The sequence below is a fragment of the Plutella xylostella genome, chromosome 15 (genome assembly GCF_932276165.1).
Source record: "Plutella xylostella chromosome 15, ilPluXylo3.1, whole genome shotgun sequence".
Lineage (NCBI taxonomy): Eukaryota > Metazoa > Arthropoda > Insecta > Lepidoptera > Plutellidae > Plutella > Plutella xylostella.
Window position 1 is genome coordinate 5651778 of NC_063995.1, and position 20099 is coordinate 5671876.

Genomic DNA, 20099 nt, shown 5'->3' on the forward strand with positions numbered 1-20099 from the left:
AATTTCCCCTCTTTGCGGGAGGGAATTGGTCCCATATAAATACAGTTTTCAATAATCATGAAATAGTAAGGCGCATAATTAGGTTAAGTACAGCAGTTAGGCACTAAATGGGTAAGATACTAAATTCACACCATACTGCTGGGTCCTCGGACTTCTAGGCGATCCTCATGCAGTGTGCCGTGTGAAATTCGTAAGCTCAGACAGGCCTGTGTCACTCGCGCCTGCCGCCTCGAGGGGGCAAATCTAGTCGGCTGCCGCAAGCGGAAGACGATACACGCGCGCGCTATTTGTTCCTATTTCGTACTAGTTTATAAATGTCGTATTTAGGTATTTATTAAAATTTATGAATAGAAAAATGGACATAAAAAGGAAAAAAGCAGCAAAAAAATACTGTGCCGTATTTAATTGCTTAAATACGGATCGTGATCCAAATTTAAATTATTTTAGATTACCAAAAGATGCTGACAGGTAAAACTAATCTAAGTATTTTATTGATTTCTTCTACGTTCCTTATTTGAAATGAAATTAATCCGAACTACAAACCCTTTTTTTCTCCATGTTGAACAAAGTCTATTCCAATTTTTTTTCGTTAAAGTATTAAATTTACAGACACAACTACCTTCAAAATGTATTAATGAATCGATTATAAAATGTGCGCTGAGTGTGATTAGTGTTTAACGAAACTAACACGTTCTGTATCATAATATAAATTATATCCATAATATAAATTATAACGAAAAAAAACATGTTTTCACAAAATTAAATGTTTTAGGTACTTAGATTCATACATATTTTATGTACTTCAAAATATCTTAACTATGAAATTGTCATTGTTTTTACTGGTTATTTCCAATAGAAAATAAGTTTGGAATAGCTTTGTATTCTAAATTCAAATTATTTTGTTTTAATATCATGACATTCTTTTTACAAACTCAGTCCGTTGCTTAGTAAACGTTGTAGTCTGTGGTGCTGAGGCAACCCTAAGGTGGCTTCTTTTTCAATGCGTATAACCACGTATAACTTATTATGCACCGTAGTCCATTGAAGTAAGGCGCATATTCCCTCAAAAATAAATTGGTAGGTAAGTAAATAAAAACGTGTGCGGCTGGAGCGCGATCTAAATTAGATCTTATTGCTTATGGGATGGAGTCATATTTCTTTGATAGCCATTGCGAAGATGGACTTCTGTACCTGGTACTAGTTATTATTCTGTGGCTCAGAGGCCAGTTAAAGTTCTACTCACACCATGTCAATAACTGGCTGACTGTCACATCATAGCTTCAAAATACCAAGAGCCACCAATCTTATTCGACATTCTTATGACGGCCGACTGGTGTAGTGGTTAATGACCCTGACTGCTTAGCCGAAGGTCCCGGGTTCGATTCCCGGCTGGGGCAGATATTTGTTTAAAGACAGATATTTGTACTCGGGTCTTGAGTGTTGATATTGTTGATATTTATATTTAATCCTAGCTTGGGGTCGGATGGCCGTGTGTGAGATGTCCCCACATATTTATTTATTTATATTCATTGGCCCACATGCTAGCATAGCGCTGCTGGTGGGAAGGGATTGATTTCACACCTTCGCAACTTACCTGCATAGCTTATCTCTCTGTGTTGGTGGAAAAGCTGCTGATGTTTTTCGCGATGAAGTTTTCCAGTGTTGTCTAAATATAATAGTCTGGCAACATTGCGACTGGTCAGCAACTGAAACAATAGCATCCTCGGTCGTCTCGCTCGCACGCGCATGCGCACCACCTGCCAACCACAGCCTGTCCACCTATGTGTATGTAACATGTACTAAACTATGTCTACAATACGTATACATAATATTATTAAGTACCTACATAACCAATAGCGGTCATTAAGCTAATTCATGTAGGTACAGACAGCTTCTTAAGTTTCTATAAACATTAATTTGTACCTTGTCAAACTCATAAATTACCTAGGTATTCGTTCATTGAAAGTACTGCAGTAAAAATAACAGTAAAGTAGGTACCTAATTTGATAAGGTACAAAATAAATACTTACCTATAACGACCAACTTCTGAGTCTGAAAACTAATACTGAACCGAAGACCGTTGCATTGGGGTAGACGAGTTCTTGAGTAGAGAGTTAGAGATCACTAACTCATAAGTCGGTGATGGTTGGGTGAGGGTGTCGAATGAACCTCTACTGCGAATTATTTTATTTTGTATGTCGTTAGACCGGATGCAGCAGTTTCTCATACCAAACCATAATTATTATACTTTAGAACGATGATAGAACAGTCTCTTCTTCTCAGACTTAAAAGTTTAATAGCAATAAAATGTGTTTTCTAGTCTTGCTAAGCGCAAATAACTAGGCTCTAGAAGGTCGGTACGATATGGATATTTTGTTTTCAGTGTGCATGGGCTTGTGGTGGACACCTCGCGACACAAGCAACAGATGGCGCTCGGAACGCAAAACACAGCAAATGTATAATTTTAAAATCCCAGTTCAATTTCAATCAAATTATGTTTTTAACACAATACATTTTTCACCGATTTACCAAAGATTCCCGTGAACCTTCCTTACTTATACGCAGACAGGGTATCGTCGACCCACCAAGCAAACGAAAAGAGTGTCCGGTTCGATTGTACAGCCATGTACTTATTAGTTATGTAGGTAGGTATCTATAGGTGATTAGGTGTATCATCAATATCATAAAGATCTAACTACTTTGGTTAAGACTTGACACCATAATTTATTGCTATGATTTCGATATAGTAGGTCTGCAGAGTAAGGCGTAGGAAGTTAAAAGAAACCAAAATGAGCCGAGGCAGGCAGTCAGACTGTTCACTAGAACGAGGCCATTCCAACTTACAACAAAAACGAATGACGTCGTCGTTCACTCGGAGCCCTTGGATAAGTACCTAAACCATCCCCGCTCAAGACTTATGTGCTACCCCACTAACCTATTCGTATTTGCCAAAATTTCCATGTGTGGCCAGTATATTCGCCAAACTTATAGCCCTATTTGCTTATAAAATTCCTATTTGGCAAATATACTACGAATAAATAAATATGTGGGGACATCTCACTTGATCTCACACACAGCCATCCGACCCCAATGGGTGTCGGACAGCTGATATATCTACACAAATACATAGATAGATACATAAGTAGTAAATATAAATATCAACACCCAAGACCCGAGTACAAATATCTGTCTTTAAACAGATTTCTGCCCCAGCCGGGAATCGAACATGGGACCTTCGGCATAGCAGTCAGGATCACTAACCACTGCACCATTCAGCCGTCCGTACTATAATAATATATTGGCTATAGCCAATGGAGTGGCTTGCATCCAGCTGGTAGGGCATGGACCGATGCCGATGGATGTCGCTAGAGCGGGATAGATCATAACTATCTTTTGTGTTTGCCCCCAAGTCATAGGTAGGCAAGATTAAGAAAATACCGGGAGTAAATGTTGGATGCAACCTGCTGGGTGTCTGCCTGCCTAAATGATTCAAGAATAGTAAAATGAAGCAATAACTAATATCGATCATAACGACAACACAACGACGCGACGCGAGGACCGGATACACATCAGCACATCACATACGGAGGATTATATTAGGTAGGTACATACGGCCCAATGTACTTAATAAGCTACAACTATGGGATTAGCATTAAAAATATTATATTTACGATATTATTTATTTATAATATAAAATTACAAGCAACCACATAATTACAGCATATTAACAACTCTTTGTTGTCATTCCTAGTTGTTCCTAGGGCTAGCTCTTAAAATGAACCTAGGCTTTTCGTGAATAGTAGCATTTATAACTATAATTTAAATTATATATTATAATTAATTTCTTGTAGGTAAAACCATAATAACATTTGAGACAAAACCATTTTCAGAATTATATGCTAAATTAACACAGGAAGTTGTTGTTTGAAGAACAAAAGCTAGACACAAGGCTATCCATCAGCCAATAATTTAATCTCTGAACCTGTAGAAAAAACCCTTCCAAAATGATTTGTTTTGATTCCATATGATTAGTTAGTGGCCACTCTATCAATGGACATTTAAATGATTAATTTATGAGTAGGTACATATCTAGCCATAATCATGATTAGAATAAAAGCCCATGTATTCCATAACTCGTAAACTATTTACAGCTACTTATTTTGGAATATACAACATAAAAATGTGTGTGAAATATTAATTCACTTGATGAAATTATTAACTAAAATTCTAGTTATCAAAGTGATATGCAAGATACAATATATCTAAATGTTTATGCTCAAACATTTCATAAATTGTTGACCTTGATGTGTATCTGAGGAAGTAGTGTATGATTTGCATAAATAAATACAATATACTTCCTTACTTAAGTTTAATAATGACACATATGCATTAAATTTGTTATAATATATTTCACAAGATGTTTTACAGCAGCTGTATTTGCCATGTATTGTAATGGAAAACTATTCACTTTGCTTTTCTGTAAAAATATCATGTCTCAACAAATATAATTTATCAAATCACCTTGAATCTAATAACTTGCAACAAAACAACAATAGTTCAATCACAATAAATAAAGGCCTTTGTATTCCAATTTAGACTGCTTTTAAGAATATCCATTCACAATGTGAAAACTTTAAGGAATTGCAATAATGGTGTTTATGCCAAGAAATATGAACTTGCCTATGCAGTGGCACTTAATAATTTTCTTAAGATATAAGTATCTATAATTTATATTTAACTATACTAGGTTTCCATTTTACCTCACTTCAAAAAACATTTAACATGAACACAGTTGACACATCACATAATATTATTATAAACTAAAAAATATATATATTAGATATGTATGTGCTAGCCAAGAGAGAAGCTCCTGGCCTTTCAGTGAGTATCAAATAATGTGATAAACAATTTAGGTCAAATGTTTGTCAACTGTATCCTTTATATCAATAAGTTGTGAAAACTTAAAGTGGTTCCATTGAACTAAAATATGGTCAACCTAATTAGGAATAATTGGTAATAGATAATTAATTATGAATCACAAGAAACAAACAAGATTAACTTTTATTCTAAGATTAACTTTGCTAAAGACAAGTCAAGCTCATAGCATGAATAAAATATATTCGCTTACAGCCTGTCATCTAGTCAGCAGCATCAATTTATAACAAATCGATAAATATATCATAAGTATAAAGGAAATGTGCAATGCAAACAAAGTACCCAGTGAGTTTACTATTACCCTATACATTTTTACAAGAATGATACAAAACATAACTTACAGAGTAGAGCTATCATTTATATTATATTTAGAATGAGAGACATGGCTTGTTCAGTGGAGGGTTCCTAGAGCCTAGCATGCACAGTTATCACCGTCTCGGTTGCGGTTGTTGTCGTTGGAGTTCAACTTGATCTGGTCGGGGAATTCATTGTAAAGCTCAGCTTCGGTTTCCTGGGCGAGTGCATTTCTAGCTATGGTTTGGAAGGCAAGCTCAACATTCACAGCTTCTTTGGCACTGGTTTCAAAGTATGGTATATCATTTTTGCTTTGACACCACTGTTGGGCGCGCTTAGCAGACACGGCTCGGTTTTCCAAGTCCACTTTGTTGCCTAAAATGACAAAAGGGAAATTCTCGGGATCCCGCGGCGACGCTTGTATCAGGAACTCATCTCTCCAACTTTCCAAGGACTTGAACGTAACGGGGGCAGTTACGTCAAACACTAATACGCAGCAATCCGCCCCGCGATAGAACGCCACTCCGAGCGACTGGAAGCGCTCCTGGCCCGCAGTGTCCCATATTTGCATTGTGACGATCCTGTCGTCGACGATTACTTCCTTCGTGAGGAAATCAGCGCCTATTGTTGCTTTGTACTGGTTTGAGAATTTTTTGTTGACAAACTGATTCATTAGCGATGTCTTCCCCACACCACTGTCTCCAAGAATGATCACTTTCAGAAGCACCTTTTTTCTTGACGACATTTTGCACAGAAATTTAACGATAGATTAACAAATTCCTAAAAACAATCACACTCTTTGTCTCGAAAACACATGCGATGACAAATGATGAATTAATTTATTTGATGATTTGCGACTCTGCGTCACCTGTTTAAATTATTGCCATATGAAAATAATACGTCAATAGAGAGTAGGTACAACTCGTTATCGTTACTCGTTACATAATTTTATATCCTTTTCCGTCATCCATAGGTACCAATAATATCTGCCGAAACTGCCTTATTTTTGTAATCATGCTTATCAATACACTAAATTCACTGCCTGCCTTTGGCCTGCGGTACCTGTTTTAGGGATGTGCAATGCAAAATAAATGTGTGCACGAAAAGAGCGTTCCCGAGTGCCGCTAGCCATTTTTCAGTCGTGTGAATGCGCAATAACATTTGTTTTTACTCTGTGAAACAGGACGTCAAAAAAAATACGCCTTTGACTTTGCATTTGATTGCGATTTCTAATTTTTGTTGGAGCCGATTTTTATGATTTTATTCAGTACAATTAAGAGTTTTGCCAGTGAATATCTGTGAAATCAAAATGCCAAGTCGTTAGAAGCAATGATCGAGGCTGGAGGTCTGAAATTTCAACATTAGACTTGTTAATTTGCTACATAACTAAGGTATGGTGATGGGTTGTCTTATAATTTTTGGACTCGTGTATCATATCTGCAATTATCGTCGATGAAATAATGGACTTTCTCTATGTATTTTAGGATGGAGAGCAATCTGAGCCGCAGCGGAAGCCGCTCGAGCTCCGTGTGTGAGCTGGAAAAAGACTTGAACGATATGGACATACTGAAAACTAGGGCAAACCGACGTAGCGTAATGCTGCGAACTCCGCCAGCCAGGAAGGCTAAGCGAGTGCGATTCTTTAGAAATGGGGATAAATTTTACTCAGGAGTCATTATTCCAGTTTTACCTGAGAGATACAGGTACACCTTCATACTTTATCTAAGAAGTACTGACCTAAATAGATTTTCAATTAGAATATTATCATATATCATGCAGGTTCCTCAAGAAAATTCCATTACAATAACACTTTTTGTTTTTATGCTACTACTATATACTTAATTTTCCAGGTCATTTGACAGTCTAACTGCAGATTTGACCAGGGTGCTAGTTGATAATGTCACACTCCCTAGTGGAGTCAGGGCAATATACTCTTTGGAAGGACGAAAAGTAAGTTATATTTATCTTATGTAAAATTCTATTTTGCATTATGAATACTTGCATAAAGTTTATGATACTTTTGTACATCTCACAACTGTAATGCCTGATGAAGTAGTCAGAGTTACTTGTATTTCTTAATGTTTTTACTGTGCTGTTGGGGCTAGAATATATTTAAAAAAATTATAAAAATATAATTAATTATTAGAGTTTATAATACTTTTTAATACTTATTTCAGATAGGAAAACTAGATGACCTGGAAGATGGTCAATCATACGTTTGTGGGGGATTTGGGGAACCTTTCAAGCGCTTGGACTACGAGGCAAGTGCTGTGACACCACAATCATTCAGACTGAGCGGACCCGAGTCCCTGGACGCGGCCAGTCCGTCACCCGCCAGGGCCAACCACAGACTGTCCCGATACTTACAGGTACTTGATGATTGCTATTATAGATAAATAGATAGATAATTCTTTATTGCAAACAGAAATCTCAAAAAAAAATACACAACATAGGTGGTACATTTGGCGGCCTTATTACTTATTATTACATCTTATAAATAAAAGTATGATATGGGTTTTGTTGGTAAATTAAATTAGGCCAACTCAGGTGGAACCATGATGACCTAATCCATATCTATGTATTTTGGGTGGGGCATATTGTAATCTGTGTATTACTCATTCACTACAACATTTTATTAGGTTATAGCACTCATCAGCAAAAGAAATGCTGTTACATTGATTAATCTGACCTCAATTTTAGTCAAGCCTTTTTTTAATTACAAGATTCCTCTATTATAAAATTTTATCATCATGATTAGAATAGACACCAGGTTAAAATGACAGATATTAGGTTTCGAAACATTAATGTGCACTACTGTCCTATCATCATCATCACCTGCTGGCCACAGGCCTCCCCTGTATACCTAGCACAGGCTGCCAGACGCCCACAACAAAACATGACTAAAGCTTTGGATAGCACTCACTCACATTGCTCCCCCTTGAGAGCCAGTCAAGAGTGCTCCTCTTAGGGCGCCTTCAAATTAGTCGCTAAGTGTCGCGCGGCTGCAGTCTAAATTCCATATAAATTATTAACGCGCGACTGCAGCGCTGCTGCGGCGCTCCAGTCGCGCATCTTTTAAATTACAAAATTTATATGGATTTTGACAGCAGCGCGGCTGCAGCGCTGCAGCAGCGCTGCAGCCGCGCGACACTTAGCGACTAATTTGAAGGCGCCCTTACGCTCCGTGCTAGAATTGCTGTATACATTATACATACCTTAATATTATAAAGGCTCCTACTAATATTATAACGTCGAAGGTTTGTGAGTATGTGTGTATTTTTGTCACTTCTTCACGTCAAAACGGCTGAACCGATTTTAATGAAATTCGGTATGGAGTTAGCTGACACCCTGGAAAAACACATAGGCTACTTTATATCCCGGAATTCCCACGGGAGGCGAGGCTAAGCTCGCGGGAACAGCTACTAATACAATACATGGTTTGGCAGACAAATGGTAGTGCGACTACTGGTAACGGGACGGCGCGCGTGAGCCCGGCGGGCGACAGCGCCGTGCGCCCGCGCATCGTCACCATCATACGGAACGGCGTCAAGCCGAGGAAGGTAACTGCTTACTTTTTATTGTAAACATTTATACATACAGGGTGTTGCAAAAAGGGTATACTAAGCAGAAAGGGGCTGACTCAGGCGATCATTCTGAACTACTTTTGTTCTAGAACATTTTGTTTTGGTTTAGTAAAGCCTTTTTGCAACACCCTGTATAATTAATCAGAATATAATGCGATAAGTTAGGATTGGTGTGGTCACTAAGGACTTGGGAAACAATGAAAGTGCAGGCTGTACGATTTAGGATAAGCTACCCATACCTCACTTGTTTTTACTGATACATAAATAAGACAGACGTCAGACGTATTATTTGGTGATTTATTTACCTATCTGTACGCTAAGACCTTGAAGAAGATGAATGCAACAATCATTAAATTATCAGCATTTCAACTAAAACATCAATTTCTTCTCAGGTGTGCCGACTGCTCCTAAACAAGCGCAACAGTCCAACCCTAGAACACGCTTTAGCAGCCATCACAGACTGCGTGAAGCTAGACACGGGCTGCGTCCGCAAGGTGTTCACCCAATCGGGGGCTCCTCTAACCTCTCTGCAGCAGTTCTTCGAAGACGAGGATGTGTTCTTCGCGTACGGCAACGAGAGGGTCAACCAAGAGGACTTTGAGCTGGAGTTTGAGGAGAGCAAAGCGGTGCTGCAGTGCAGGAAGACGTCTATTTCTAGGAATTCCAGGTTAGTCGTCGAAACTTAACTGTGTTGTACCTACTGAGTGTACCGAAAAAATCTATGATAACAATGAGAAAGTATCTAGGTAACAGGCAGCAAAAATCTAGTTTTTCTAGGCACATTTCTTCACAGTGGCCCATTGAGGATAGTTTAGTGCAGATTACTTATGATTGAAATGCTAGTTAAGTGATCTCTAAACAACCCCAAATCATCATCATGGTGCCAAGCACGTTTAAAGACAACCGAAATCTCTATTTGTAATCAAAATTCCCTTTGATTTTCTATGTATCTAAAAGGGTTTTGTACAAAACTGCGATGCGACGTCGCATCGCAAAAGCGTCTCCCTCACACTCTCATGTTTTGCATAGGAGAGAGCGTGATGTCGCCTCGCCATTTAGCAAATCTAAACCTATATGGACATAACAAAAGTATCTACTATTTTTGCAACCTCATTTTTCGTCTCCAGGGCGGGCCCGAAGCCGGTGATGCCGGTGAAGGCGGGCGGGCGCGCGCCGGGCGGCGGCGAGGGCGCGGGCGACGCAGACGCGGCCGACGCCCCCCCGCTCCCCCACCCCTTCCGCCTCAAGTATAGTGTCGGCAGGATTATTGGTGAGTTGTTAGATATGGTAGAAATGAGACATGAATAAAAGACTCGCGGTGAAACTATGATAATAGATTTCATACAAATTGGAACCGCACACAGGCTTCTGGATAATGTAGTTTGACGCCTAAAGGCTAAACCCCTGAAGGCCTGTGCAGTGCGATGCGGATGACCTACATAGACCTCCGCGATGGATGGTAAAATATTATTATATAAAACCTTCAGTTGTTCAGAGTGACGCGAACTTACAAAGTATGACTGCCTGTAAATTGTGTATTTTAGACCAGAAAAAGGTGGACCACATTTTTTAGGTCATGTGGACCAATTCCCATAGTAGATACGTCCAAATATTTTTAATTTTATTAATCTACATCATATCTTTCAAAGGTGATGGCAACTTCGCCGTGGTGCGGATATGTAAAGAGAAAACGACTGGCCAGGAGTTCGCACTCAAAGTGATAGACAAAGCGAAGTGCAAGGGCAAGGAACATTACGTAGAAGCAGAGGTGAGCTTTCCTTAATTTATATAGCCAAACTTACTACTTTATTCCAGCAAATAATTTCACATACATCAGTTTAAAAACATCCACTTTTAGACTTCGACTATCGCTATCGGTCATTATCTAACCACTGGCAACTTTCCAATCTCCAGAGGCCCATAGTCTCCCTGTTTGTCTATTCGTGGTGTCATTATCGGTTTTTCGTCAGTCTGACTGCCACTGCAGATTACCTAAAATTATCCTGTTATGATTAACCTGAAAAGCCCCTAACGAATAGACCAACATTGAGAGACACAAATTATTTCTACTACTATAGGCTGGTACTTGGTGGAAGGAGTTACAAACATCTGTGTACCTGTCTGTCAGCTGTTTGTGTGTGTACCCACGAAGTTCCTTGACCTATGGCCCCAACACTTGGCAACATTTAACTAATATATTTACGATCGTAACCGTCAGGTCCGCGTGATGAAGAAGCTGTGCCACCCGCGCATCGTGTCGCTGATCGAGGAGCAGGACAGCCCCGAGTGGCTGTTCCTCGTCATGGAGCTCGTCAGCGGTGAGTGACACTCATGCAGATATTATGTACATGTACTGAGTAAGCTCAGGGTGGGCAGCAGCGTGACAAGTTTTAAAATATTTATAATATGTTTATTTTAACTTGGCGAGCAGATCCTTGCACATTATTAGGCATTTATGGCCAATCGCCTCCATACGACAATCAACTTCTAGAATAATAAGACTCGCTCGCTGTCTAGCCTAATCATTAATTATATTAATCATAAATCATTATAACAAATTAACATAATTCTTCAGCCGTGTTTTGCACAGAGTTATCCGATGCCCATGAAATAAGTAGCCAAATATAAGTTGTGATCTAACAGCACTTTATAGATCGCGTGCAAACTATACTTACTCTTCCTTCATTAATTTTGTGTAGTCTAGCGCAAAATATCACACATGTTGTCAGATACGGCTTTCTCGAATACCGACAAAATGTTATTGGAATTCCACATAAATTGAAAGTGTTTTAAATATCTTCACCACAAGAAAGTTAATTGGGCGATAAAAGTAAAAAGAATAACTCTTCCTTACTTTATTCATGAAGTTTGCAGTACTTGGCACTAACTTTTGCAACGAATAGCGGGTTCGATTCCTGTAAAAAATATGTCATCTAGGCTGGATGTGTGTATGTAAATTGTTATTATACATACCCGATTTAGTATTTTATACCCTTCTACAGTTTTTAGGCTTCAACATGAAACAGTATTTTGCTTGAAAATGTAGTTGAGTTGCAAACTCAAAAACAAACTCTGTCGGTAAAGCAGCACATCTTTACTTCTGTTCTAGGTGGCGATTTGTTTGATAGTATCGCGGCCGCCTCCAAATTCTCTGAGCCGCAGGCTCGATTGCTAATCGGTCATCTAACATCCGCCATCGCATACCTGCACTCGCTTTCTATCGTGCATCGCGACATCAAACCTGAGAACCTGTTGGTAAGAACACTATCACGGACAAGGACATCACCAACTGGCCCTATTCAGAATATTGTTTTTAGATATGATTTTCCGTAGCATTTATTCGTTTTGGTTTAGTTTAATTAGTTTTTTCCATTACTGTCGCATCGAGGCGCTAGTGCTGCCAATAATGTATGACTACTTTAGTCATCGTATTTGTAGAATCTCACATCTCTACTTTTATATATAATTTATTAATTGCCGCTTAATATCTACCTTCATCATCAAATCCTGTGATCCTTAATAACGAACATCTTAATAACTAAATCTGAACGGCTTCAGGTGGTTTAAAACTATGTTGCCGGTTAAAATTTGATGGCCAGTTGGTAATGTCCCGACTAAAACTAACCTACCATTCCATCAGCCTACTGGTATAGCTGTGATAACAATCATTTTCGATTGCGTTAAACAATAATATAGTTAGTATTTAAAGTTGCATTGCACCAGCACTTTGTAGGTTAGTTGTGTTTATACGGCTATATGTGAAATATTATAGGATTGTGTTACGTTCTGACACAGCCATATCTAATGTATTTTTTAACCGCCATCCATTCTTTGATCTAGCACTAGCAGATATTACATTTTTCGAACATACCTTGAAACGTGAAATTTTGGTTGCAATTCCTTTATTTCCTTCCGTGTACAAGTACCAATCATAGTTAACCCGTTTACAGACAGTGGCTGTACTTTAGTGTATGGAATAAACCATTTTACCTACCCCTCCCAGGTGGAAGTAGGCGGCGACGGCAGCATCCGCGGCCTAAAGCTGGCGGACTTCGGTCTGGCGGTGGAGGTGTGGCGGCCGCTGCACGCCGTGTGCGGGACGCCCACCTACGTGGCGCCCGAGATCCTGCTCGAGACCGGATACGGGCTTAAGGTACGACATATTGTGTGTGAGGAAGTATAGTGGTTTGCAATGGAAACCAGCAATCATGTAAACAAACCAAATTGTCACGATTACTCCGTAATCACATACATTTTCGATCAATTTATGAACATAGTCTGATTTCAACGAACACACCATTGTTTTCACATTATCTTCAACACGATTTAACTTGTATTTATAAGTTAAATTTGTTAAAACATTTGCAACGTAAAAATTTCGAAGTATTTGACAAGCTGTCATCTTAGTTTTTTACTCATCGAACTCTATAAGTCATTGAAAAGTTAGTGTTGTTCGTAATCTGAAGTTATCTTTTATTTTTAATTTAATAAATTATTTTAATTTAATATTATTTGAATACAATTTAAAAAAAATTCAAGAGCTTAATATGATTAACCAAAACGAAAAAAGGAAGAGGAAGAAATGAAAAAGCTCGACGGCATTTTAGACATGGCAAGCGATGACATAGTGGTTCCATTTATAATTACGGTCACCGGCGACACTTCTGATAGTGATGATGACGAAGACGAAGATTTAAATTTGTTTTAATAAACACTTTTTTTATATATAATCAGTTTTATTTTATAGTCTATGGCTTGTAACGTAGCGCCTTAGGGGCGGCTAGCTCAGGGGGTGCTACGCTAACATAAATGAACCTAATGACTGATCATTTGGGTTACCTATCTGAGTGGAGTTTGAATTGAAACAACTGATTTGGTTTTACGAATACAACGAGGATAAAATCTTTGACTTTTATTTATATATAATGCTTAACCAACAACACGATATAATTACAACATACGGCCCAGACTATGAATACGACCAAGAACCGATAATCTAGTTTTATTGACAATTCTGATGCGGCTCTTTATGCTTTTAAATGCTTTTGGATATGACAATTATGCTTGCGGCTGAAGGCCCTTTTACAGAGAGGTTGAGGGAGCAGGGGTGGAATAAACGTGGTACAGAATCCGGCAGTTCCTTTGGGTTCTGGGAGCGACGCGATCGATCGAACCGCAACCAGACTTAGTAGAAGTGCCAGGTCTTTCGAGAACTCCGTAGTTCCACCAGGCTCTTGCAAACGTGTGCGGGGGAAGACCACAACGCAAGCTTGAGGAAGGCAGACTTACTGAGCCGGTCTATGTCTTAGCGCACTAGACCTCCGGAAGCGACGCGGTCGACCGAACCGCAACCAGAGCTAGGTGTGAGCACTAAGACGACCCCACGATAGGGATGTCGAAATAATATCGATGTATCGATATATCGATATATTTTTATGAATCTATCGATATTTTCCGACGATATATTGTAAACCGATATATCGATGTATCGATATAAATAATCAAGTATCGAAAACATATCAAAATCGATATATTTTTCAGTAACAATACCCTTTTGTTTGCGTCACAACGCAATGCGGCGATGCTAGCTCGCAACCGTGTACCGAGCGAGAGTGTAAAGGGGTCATCACACATGTCAATACACGACACTGGCACAAAGTGAAAATAGTATTTTTTAATAATAAACGAATTTGATTTCGCAAGGATTTATTCCTATTAAGCTACCGATATATCGATATATCGATATTTTTTATTCGATATATCGATTTCAGTAACGATATAAAAGAAAATATCGATATATCGAAATATCGATACTTTTTTGCACTTTCGACATCCCTACCCCACGAGTATTGCCTTTCTGTCCGCGCGTGCGCCCTTTTATATGCGGCTTCTGTAGTGGGGAGTGGCGGCACGCGGCGGCGGCGAATCTTGTTTACTTCAGTGGCAGTGGAATCTTCCATGACGTCATCGAGTGGCGGCAGCGGCGGCGGCGGATGTTGTTTACTTGCTCGCGGCCGTGGAATTTTCCGTGACGTCGCGCTGGCTTCTTGTTTCTATGGTGCGTGGGCGTCACAGGCTTATATATTTAATCTAATTAGAACACTATGACATCACTATGGGCATAAACAATACGCTGTCAATGTCAGTCCGCCATATTTGTTTACATGATTGTTGGTTTCTATTGCAAACGACTGTATACCCATGCATTGTAGTAGTGTTGTATGTTTTCTTTACCACTCCTTGTGTATTTTTTAGAATAGAATAGAATAGAATACTATTTTATTGACTAAAAATAACACAAATAACAATTTTTACAGTGCAGTTAAAGCAATAGGCGGCCTTATCGCTAAAAGCGATCTCTTCCAGGCAACCTTTAGGTGGAGGAATGACTTAAAGAATAAGGTGGGAAGGTGTATAAATATAGTAGTAAACATTCACAATTTTTATAATAAATACTTAAGATATACAAAAAGGCAGAGGAAATAGTTATCTAGATTTATATTATACTAGCTGACCCGGCGAACTTCATACCGCCTCTTACCCTATCCTACCCTACACTACACTACCCTAAACTACCCTACACTACTCTACACTACCCTACACTACCCTACCCTACCCTATACTACCCTACACTACCCTACACTTCCCTACACTACCCTATACTACCCTACACTACTCTACACTACCCTACCCGTTCACTACACTATCCTACCCTACATTTCTTACCTTTTAAACCTTCCCTGGACTTCCACGAATATTTCAAGACCAAAATTTGCCAAATCGGTTCAGCCGTTCTCGAGTTTTAGCGAGACTAACGAACAGCAATTCATTTTTATTATATAGATATACTTAGGTACTATTGCAAGATTGAGGAAAGATATTGTTCTCTTACCTGATTTTTGAATGCTATAATTGTCTTGGCAAAACGGATATTTAGTGGTAATGCATTAATAATATAATAATAATAATAATATGTGGGGACATCTCACACACGGCCATCCGACCCCAAGCTAGGCAGAACCTGTGTTATGGGTGTCGGACAGCTGATATATCTACACAAATACATAGATAGATAGATACTAAATATAAATATCAACACCCAAGACCTGAGTACAAATATCTGTGTTTAAACAAATATCTGCCCCAGCCGGGAATCGAACCCGGGACCTTCGGCATAGCAGTCAGGGCCACTGACCACTACGCCATTCGACCGTCAGAGTCTTATAGCAGTAACAGTAAATGAGTTGCTGTAAAACTCAGTAGTATGCGATGGGAAATTCAATAGACGCATTTGTGAGGATCTCATTGGTCTGTCGTCTGAATGGTTTTTAAAAATAAAACGCTCTTTGAGGTACGCAGGAGTTCAGGGATTGAACAGCACAGAGTAGAGTAAGGAGAGAATATGAGCATTCCGGCGAAGGCGAATTGGGAGCCACTTGAGTTTATTTTTAGCTCAATAAATATATGAATAACGCGTTAGGTTACGGCGAATTAAATAAACAAATTTATGAGGACATGGCTACCCGATCCATAAGTAGCTAGTGTCTAATTATGGGTGTCATATAACACATAAATATAATAATGAGGATAAAATATCTTACAGTCTGAAAGTAAACACAACTATTCATAATGCTTCGGAACTACTACAGTGTCATCTTGATCTTATAGGGAATCTAGTAGTTTTGGGAATCATCCCTACCATCCAATATGTATTATATTATTCCAGAGAAATTAACCATCCCACCCACTCCACAGATCGACGTGTGGGCGGCAGGCGTGATCCTCTACATCCTGCTCTGCGGCTTCCCGCCCTTCTCTTCGCCCGACGGCGACCAGGAGAAGCTCTTCGACGCCATCCTGTCTGCGCGGCTGGAGTTCCCCGCGCCGCACTGGGAGCGCGTGTCGGCGGGCGCCGTGGACCTGCTGGCCAACATGCTGCGCCCGCAGCCCGAGCTCAGGTTCGCCGCTGAAGACGTGCTGGACCACGCGTGGATGGCCGTGAGTATTACGCGATGCGTGAGTGCGCGGCCGAGCCAGAGCTTATTTGATAGCGCGGCCGCCATTTTGTAGTAGCGTGCCTTGGGGTTGTTAATCCAAAAGTATCCTGGAGGAATGTGCACAAGAGCGCGCGTCCTGTCCTCAGCAAGTGCCATGGCTTCGGTCTATCTGGCTCGTAGCTCATAGTGTGGTGTAGGGATTGGCCTTGTAAGTCTAGTCTAGTAACATTATGACCTACTTTGTGATCGTGTGCTGCCATCTATACGAAATCTTAGGTAACCTTTTGCAGGATCAGTAAGTGCACGTATACGCAGCGAGAATAGAAGTTGCCACATTATCAACACAGCCATATAATATAAATTTTATTATTATTTTCAGGATGATTACGACGAGACTTGCGACTACCGCGCGTGGTACGACGACGACTCGTCATAGCCGAGCCGGCGGCGGCCGAAGTCGGCCAACAAGAATGCGTAGCATTCGCATTACCCGAGCCGCAATGTACCAGCGGCCGACTGTACTGTACGCACGTGCTTATAACTCTCAATGGATGCTTCCACTTCCTCTGTGCAAGCGAGAAAAAGACAGCCACCTTTCTCGCTCGCGCACGCTGCATACAAGTTGAGTGAGCAATTTTATTACTGTACAATAAAACCTTAATCCATCCCGAGCATTGAAGTTGTATCGTACCAGTAGATAGAACAATCGTAAAGAACGTTTATTTATTTATAGACATTCAAAATGTCATCATCGTAATCGTCAAAGTTCATATCAGATTTTGGAATTTAAAATTCTGCTGTTCTATTGTCCAAACCAATTTGTATAAAATATCAATTAAAGCTTATTTTATCGTATATTTGGTTTTTTGAGCTTACTTGCAGCAAAAAATATGTACTTATGGTAAAGTATCCTGGAAAAAAAAATCTCTTCAGCGAACCCAAAGTGGATATCGAGTTAGAATAAACTGTCAAGTTTGCTCATAAAACTAGTTGTAGAACAAAATTAAAGCGATGAAGAAAAATCGTAGTGAAATAATATTTATAGCGTCGGTAGAATGTTGCGTGGTACTGGTGGGGTTATGACAGTGCCGTTGCGCACTACAGACATTTATAAATACATACATTAATTACTGTTGTACCGACATCCGATATACTTCTACAACTTAGAAGTTATCCTAATTGTAAACACAGCAATATGAACGCCTTTGTGAAACATAACACACACCAAAGTTATTCGTAATATTATGCCACTAATCCTAATGCTTTAGTAATATTTGTAATGTTAAACAATTTAAATGGTGACTTTTTGAGTGCGTTTCTGTATGTAGAAACACCAATTTAGTTTCAAATTTTGATACCGAAAATGTTTTTCATGTTTTATATGATGAGGGGGTTAGAGGATGCGATGTTTATACGATATGTTACTTTGTTATGGTGTGAAAGAATCATTGTAAGTGCATACGATGCTGTGCCCATAGTGTATGTGTCGCTAGTAAGTATACGTAAAAGCCACTGACCTTATAAACGCGATTCATCCTTAAACGAAAAATTGGCTTGTTATTGAATAAGATTTTTTTTTTTAATCACCTAAATTAATGTTATTTTCTATCATAATATTTAAGAGGCCCACATTTTTTGTTTATTTAATGTTTCCATCGATTGGCCCATGACGTAATTTGAAGTCAGTGGCGTGATCCCATCATGCTGTGTAATAGTTATGTCTAAGCAAATTATAAGTTTTCAATCATTATAAATCTTAGAATAAAAAACACCGAACCACATTCTTTGGTGCATTTTTACATTGGTAACAGATCTCAGCAGATTCGCTTTCTAACATCATCAGTAATGATAATATCGCTTTAGTGTCTATTAGGTTAAATGAATTAATAATATTTATAAAACAGATTTTATTTTATGTTAGTGTAATATACTTACTTATATGCAATGAATTATTTAAAAAGCTGTAAAGCATGATTAACAGAATCTTTATTATTTATTACTCAAGATATTCGTATTCTGTTTTCCATGGCTTTTTCAGGTTATGTAATGTTTATATTTTCCACATTCCTCTCGTATCGATAGCAGTAGTAGTCGGCAGGTGGCAAGTTTAGCAAGACTCATCATTCAATAACATTGAAATTTTCATACTGGCGTATCTCTCTCTCAGCCTTCTGTAGTCCACTGTTGGACATAGGCCTCTCCTAACGATCGCCACCCCAAACGGTCACCCGCCATCTGCATCCAGCGGCTTCCCGCTACCTTCCGCAGATCATCAGACCAACGGGTTGGGGGGCGACCGACACGCCGTTTGCCGACACGGGGTCTCCACTCCAGAACCTTTCTACTCCAGCGGTCGTCGGCTCTGCGGGCTACGTGGCCAGCCCATTGCCACTTCAGCGTGCTAATCCTTTTGGCTATGTCGGTAACTTTAGTTCTCCTGCGGATTTCTTCATTACGAATCCTATCTCGCAGGGACACGCCTAACATAGCCCTTTCCATAGCACGCTGAGCAACTCTGAGCTTGTGGATAAGCCCTTTGGTGAAGCACCACGTCTCGGCTCCGTAAGTCATCACTGGCAACACGCACTGATTGAAAACTTTTGTTTTCAGACACTGAGGTATGTTTTCAGTGAAGATGTGTCGTAATTTCCCGAACGCTGCCCATCCGAGTTGGATTCTACGAGCTACCTCTTTATCGAAGTTGGATTTACCTAATAGGATCACTTGTCCTAGGTAGGGATACTGATCGACAACTTCGATGGTGACACCTCCTACAGTTACGGGCGATGATGAAACATGTTCGTTCGACATGACCTTTGTCTTGTCCATGTTCATTTTCAGCCCAACTTGTTTAGAGGCATCATTGAGGTCTGTGAGCATTTCGCCTAACTCCTCCAGCGTTTCCGCCATAATAACTATGTCATCAGCAAATCGTAGATGAGAGATATATTCGCCATTGACGTTAATGCCCAGTCTTTTCCACTCTACAAGCTTAAAAACATCTTCCAGTGCACAGGTGAACAGTTTCGGAGAAATAACATCTCCCTGTCTCACGCCCCTTTGCAACTGGATCGGTTTTGTGCTATGTTCGTGTAATCGAACTGACATTGTGGCAGCATTGTACATACATCTCAACACCTCGATATAGCGATAGTCTATATGGCACCGCTGAAGGGATTGAAGCATCGCCCAGAGCTCAATAGAATCAAAGGCTTTCTCATAGTCCACAAACGCTAGACATAAAGGTAGATTATACTCCTCGGTCTTCTGTATAACCTGCCGAAGCGTG

General features: G+C 39.6%; 2 protein-coding genes across 3 annotated transcripts; one reads left to right on the forward strand and one right to left on the reverse strand.

The window, feature by feature from the left end:
* Positions 1-3666: 3666 nt before the first annotated feature.
* LOC119691156 (ras-related protein Rab-7a) lies at positions 3667-6099 on the reverse strand. Its single transcript, XM_038107805.2, has one exon. The coding sequence runs from the start codon at positions 5972-5974 to the stop codon at positions 5348-5350; it is 627 nt and encodes a 208-aa protein (XP_037963733.1). The 5' UTR covers positions 5975-6099; the 3' UTR covers positions 3667-5347.
* Positions 6100-6398: 299 nt separating this feature from the next.
* Positions 6399-18960, forward strand: LOC105386736 (serine/threonine-protein kinase GA29083). 2 transcript variants are annotated; one of them, XM_048625945.1, is made up of 13 exons: positions 6399-6620; positions 6714-6932; positions 7080-7179; positions 7407-7598; positions 8676-8789; positions 9206-9480; positions 9941-10083; positions 10463-10581; positions 11032-11131; positions 11923-12068; positions 12817-12966; positions 16569-16811; positions 17190-18960. In XM_048625945.1, exons 2-13 carry the CDS (start codon positions 6715-6717, stop codon positions 17244-17246), a joined length of 1857 nt encoding a protein of 618 aa, XP_048481902.1. In that variant the 5' UTR covers positions 6399-6620; position 6714; the 3' UTR covers positions 17247-18960. The 2 variants fall into 2 exon arrangements, with proteins under 2 accessions (XP_048481902.1, XP_048481903.1); XM_048625946.1 differs by having other exon boundaries at positions 6399-6574.
* Positions 18961-20099: the final 1139 nt, after the last annotated feature.

Excerpts from the sequence above, each read along its gene's own strand:
- LOC119691156 (XM_038107805.2), bottom strand. The coding sequence starts at position 5,974 with ATGTCGTCAAGAAAAAAGGTGCTTCTGAAAGTGATCATTCTTGGAGAC.
- LOC105386736 (XM_048625945.1), top strand. The coding sequence starts at position 6,715 with ATGGAGAGCAATCTGAGCCGCAGCGGAAGCCGCTCGAGCTCCGTGTGT. Across the intron at positions 8,790-9,205 it reads ACGGCGTCAAGCCGAGGAAG|GTGTGCCGACTGCTCCTAAA; the intron begins GTAACTGCTTAC and ends ATTTCTTCTCAG. Across the intron at positions 16,812-17,189 it reads TGGACCACGCGTGGATGGCC|GATGATTACGACGAGACTTG; the intron begins GTGAGTATTACG and ends TATTATTTTCAG.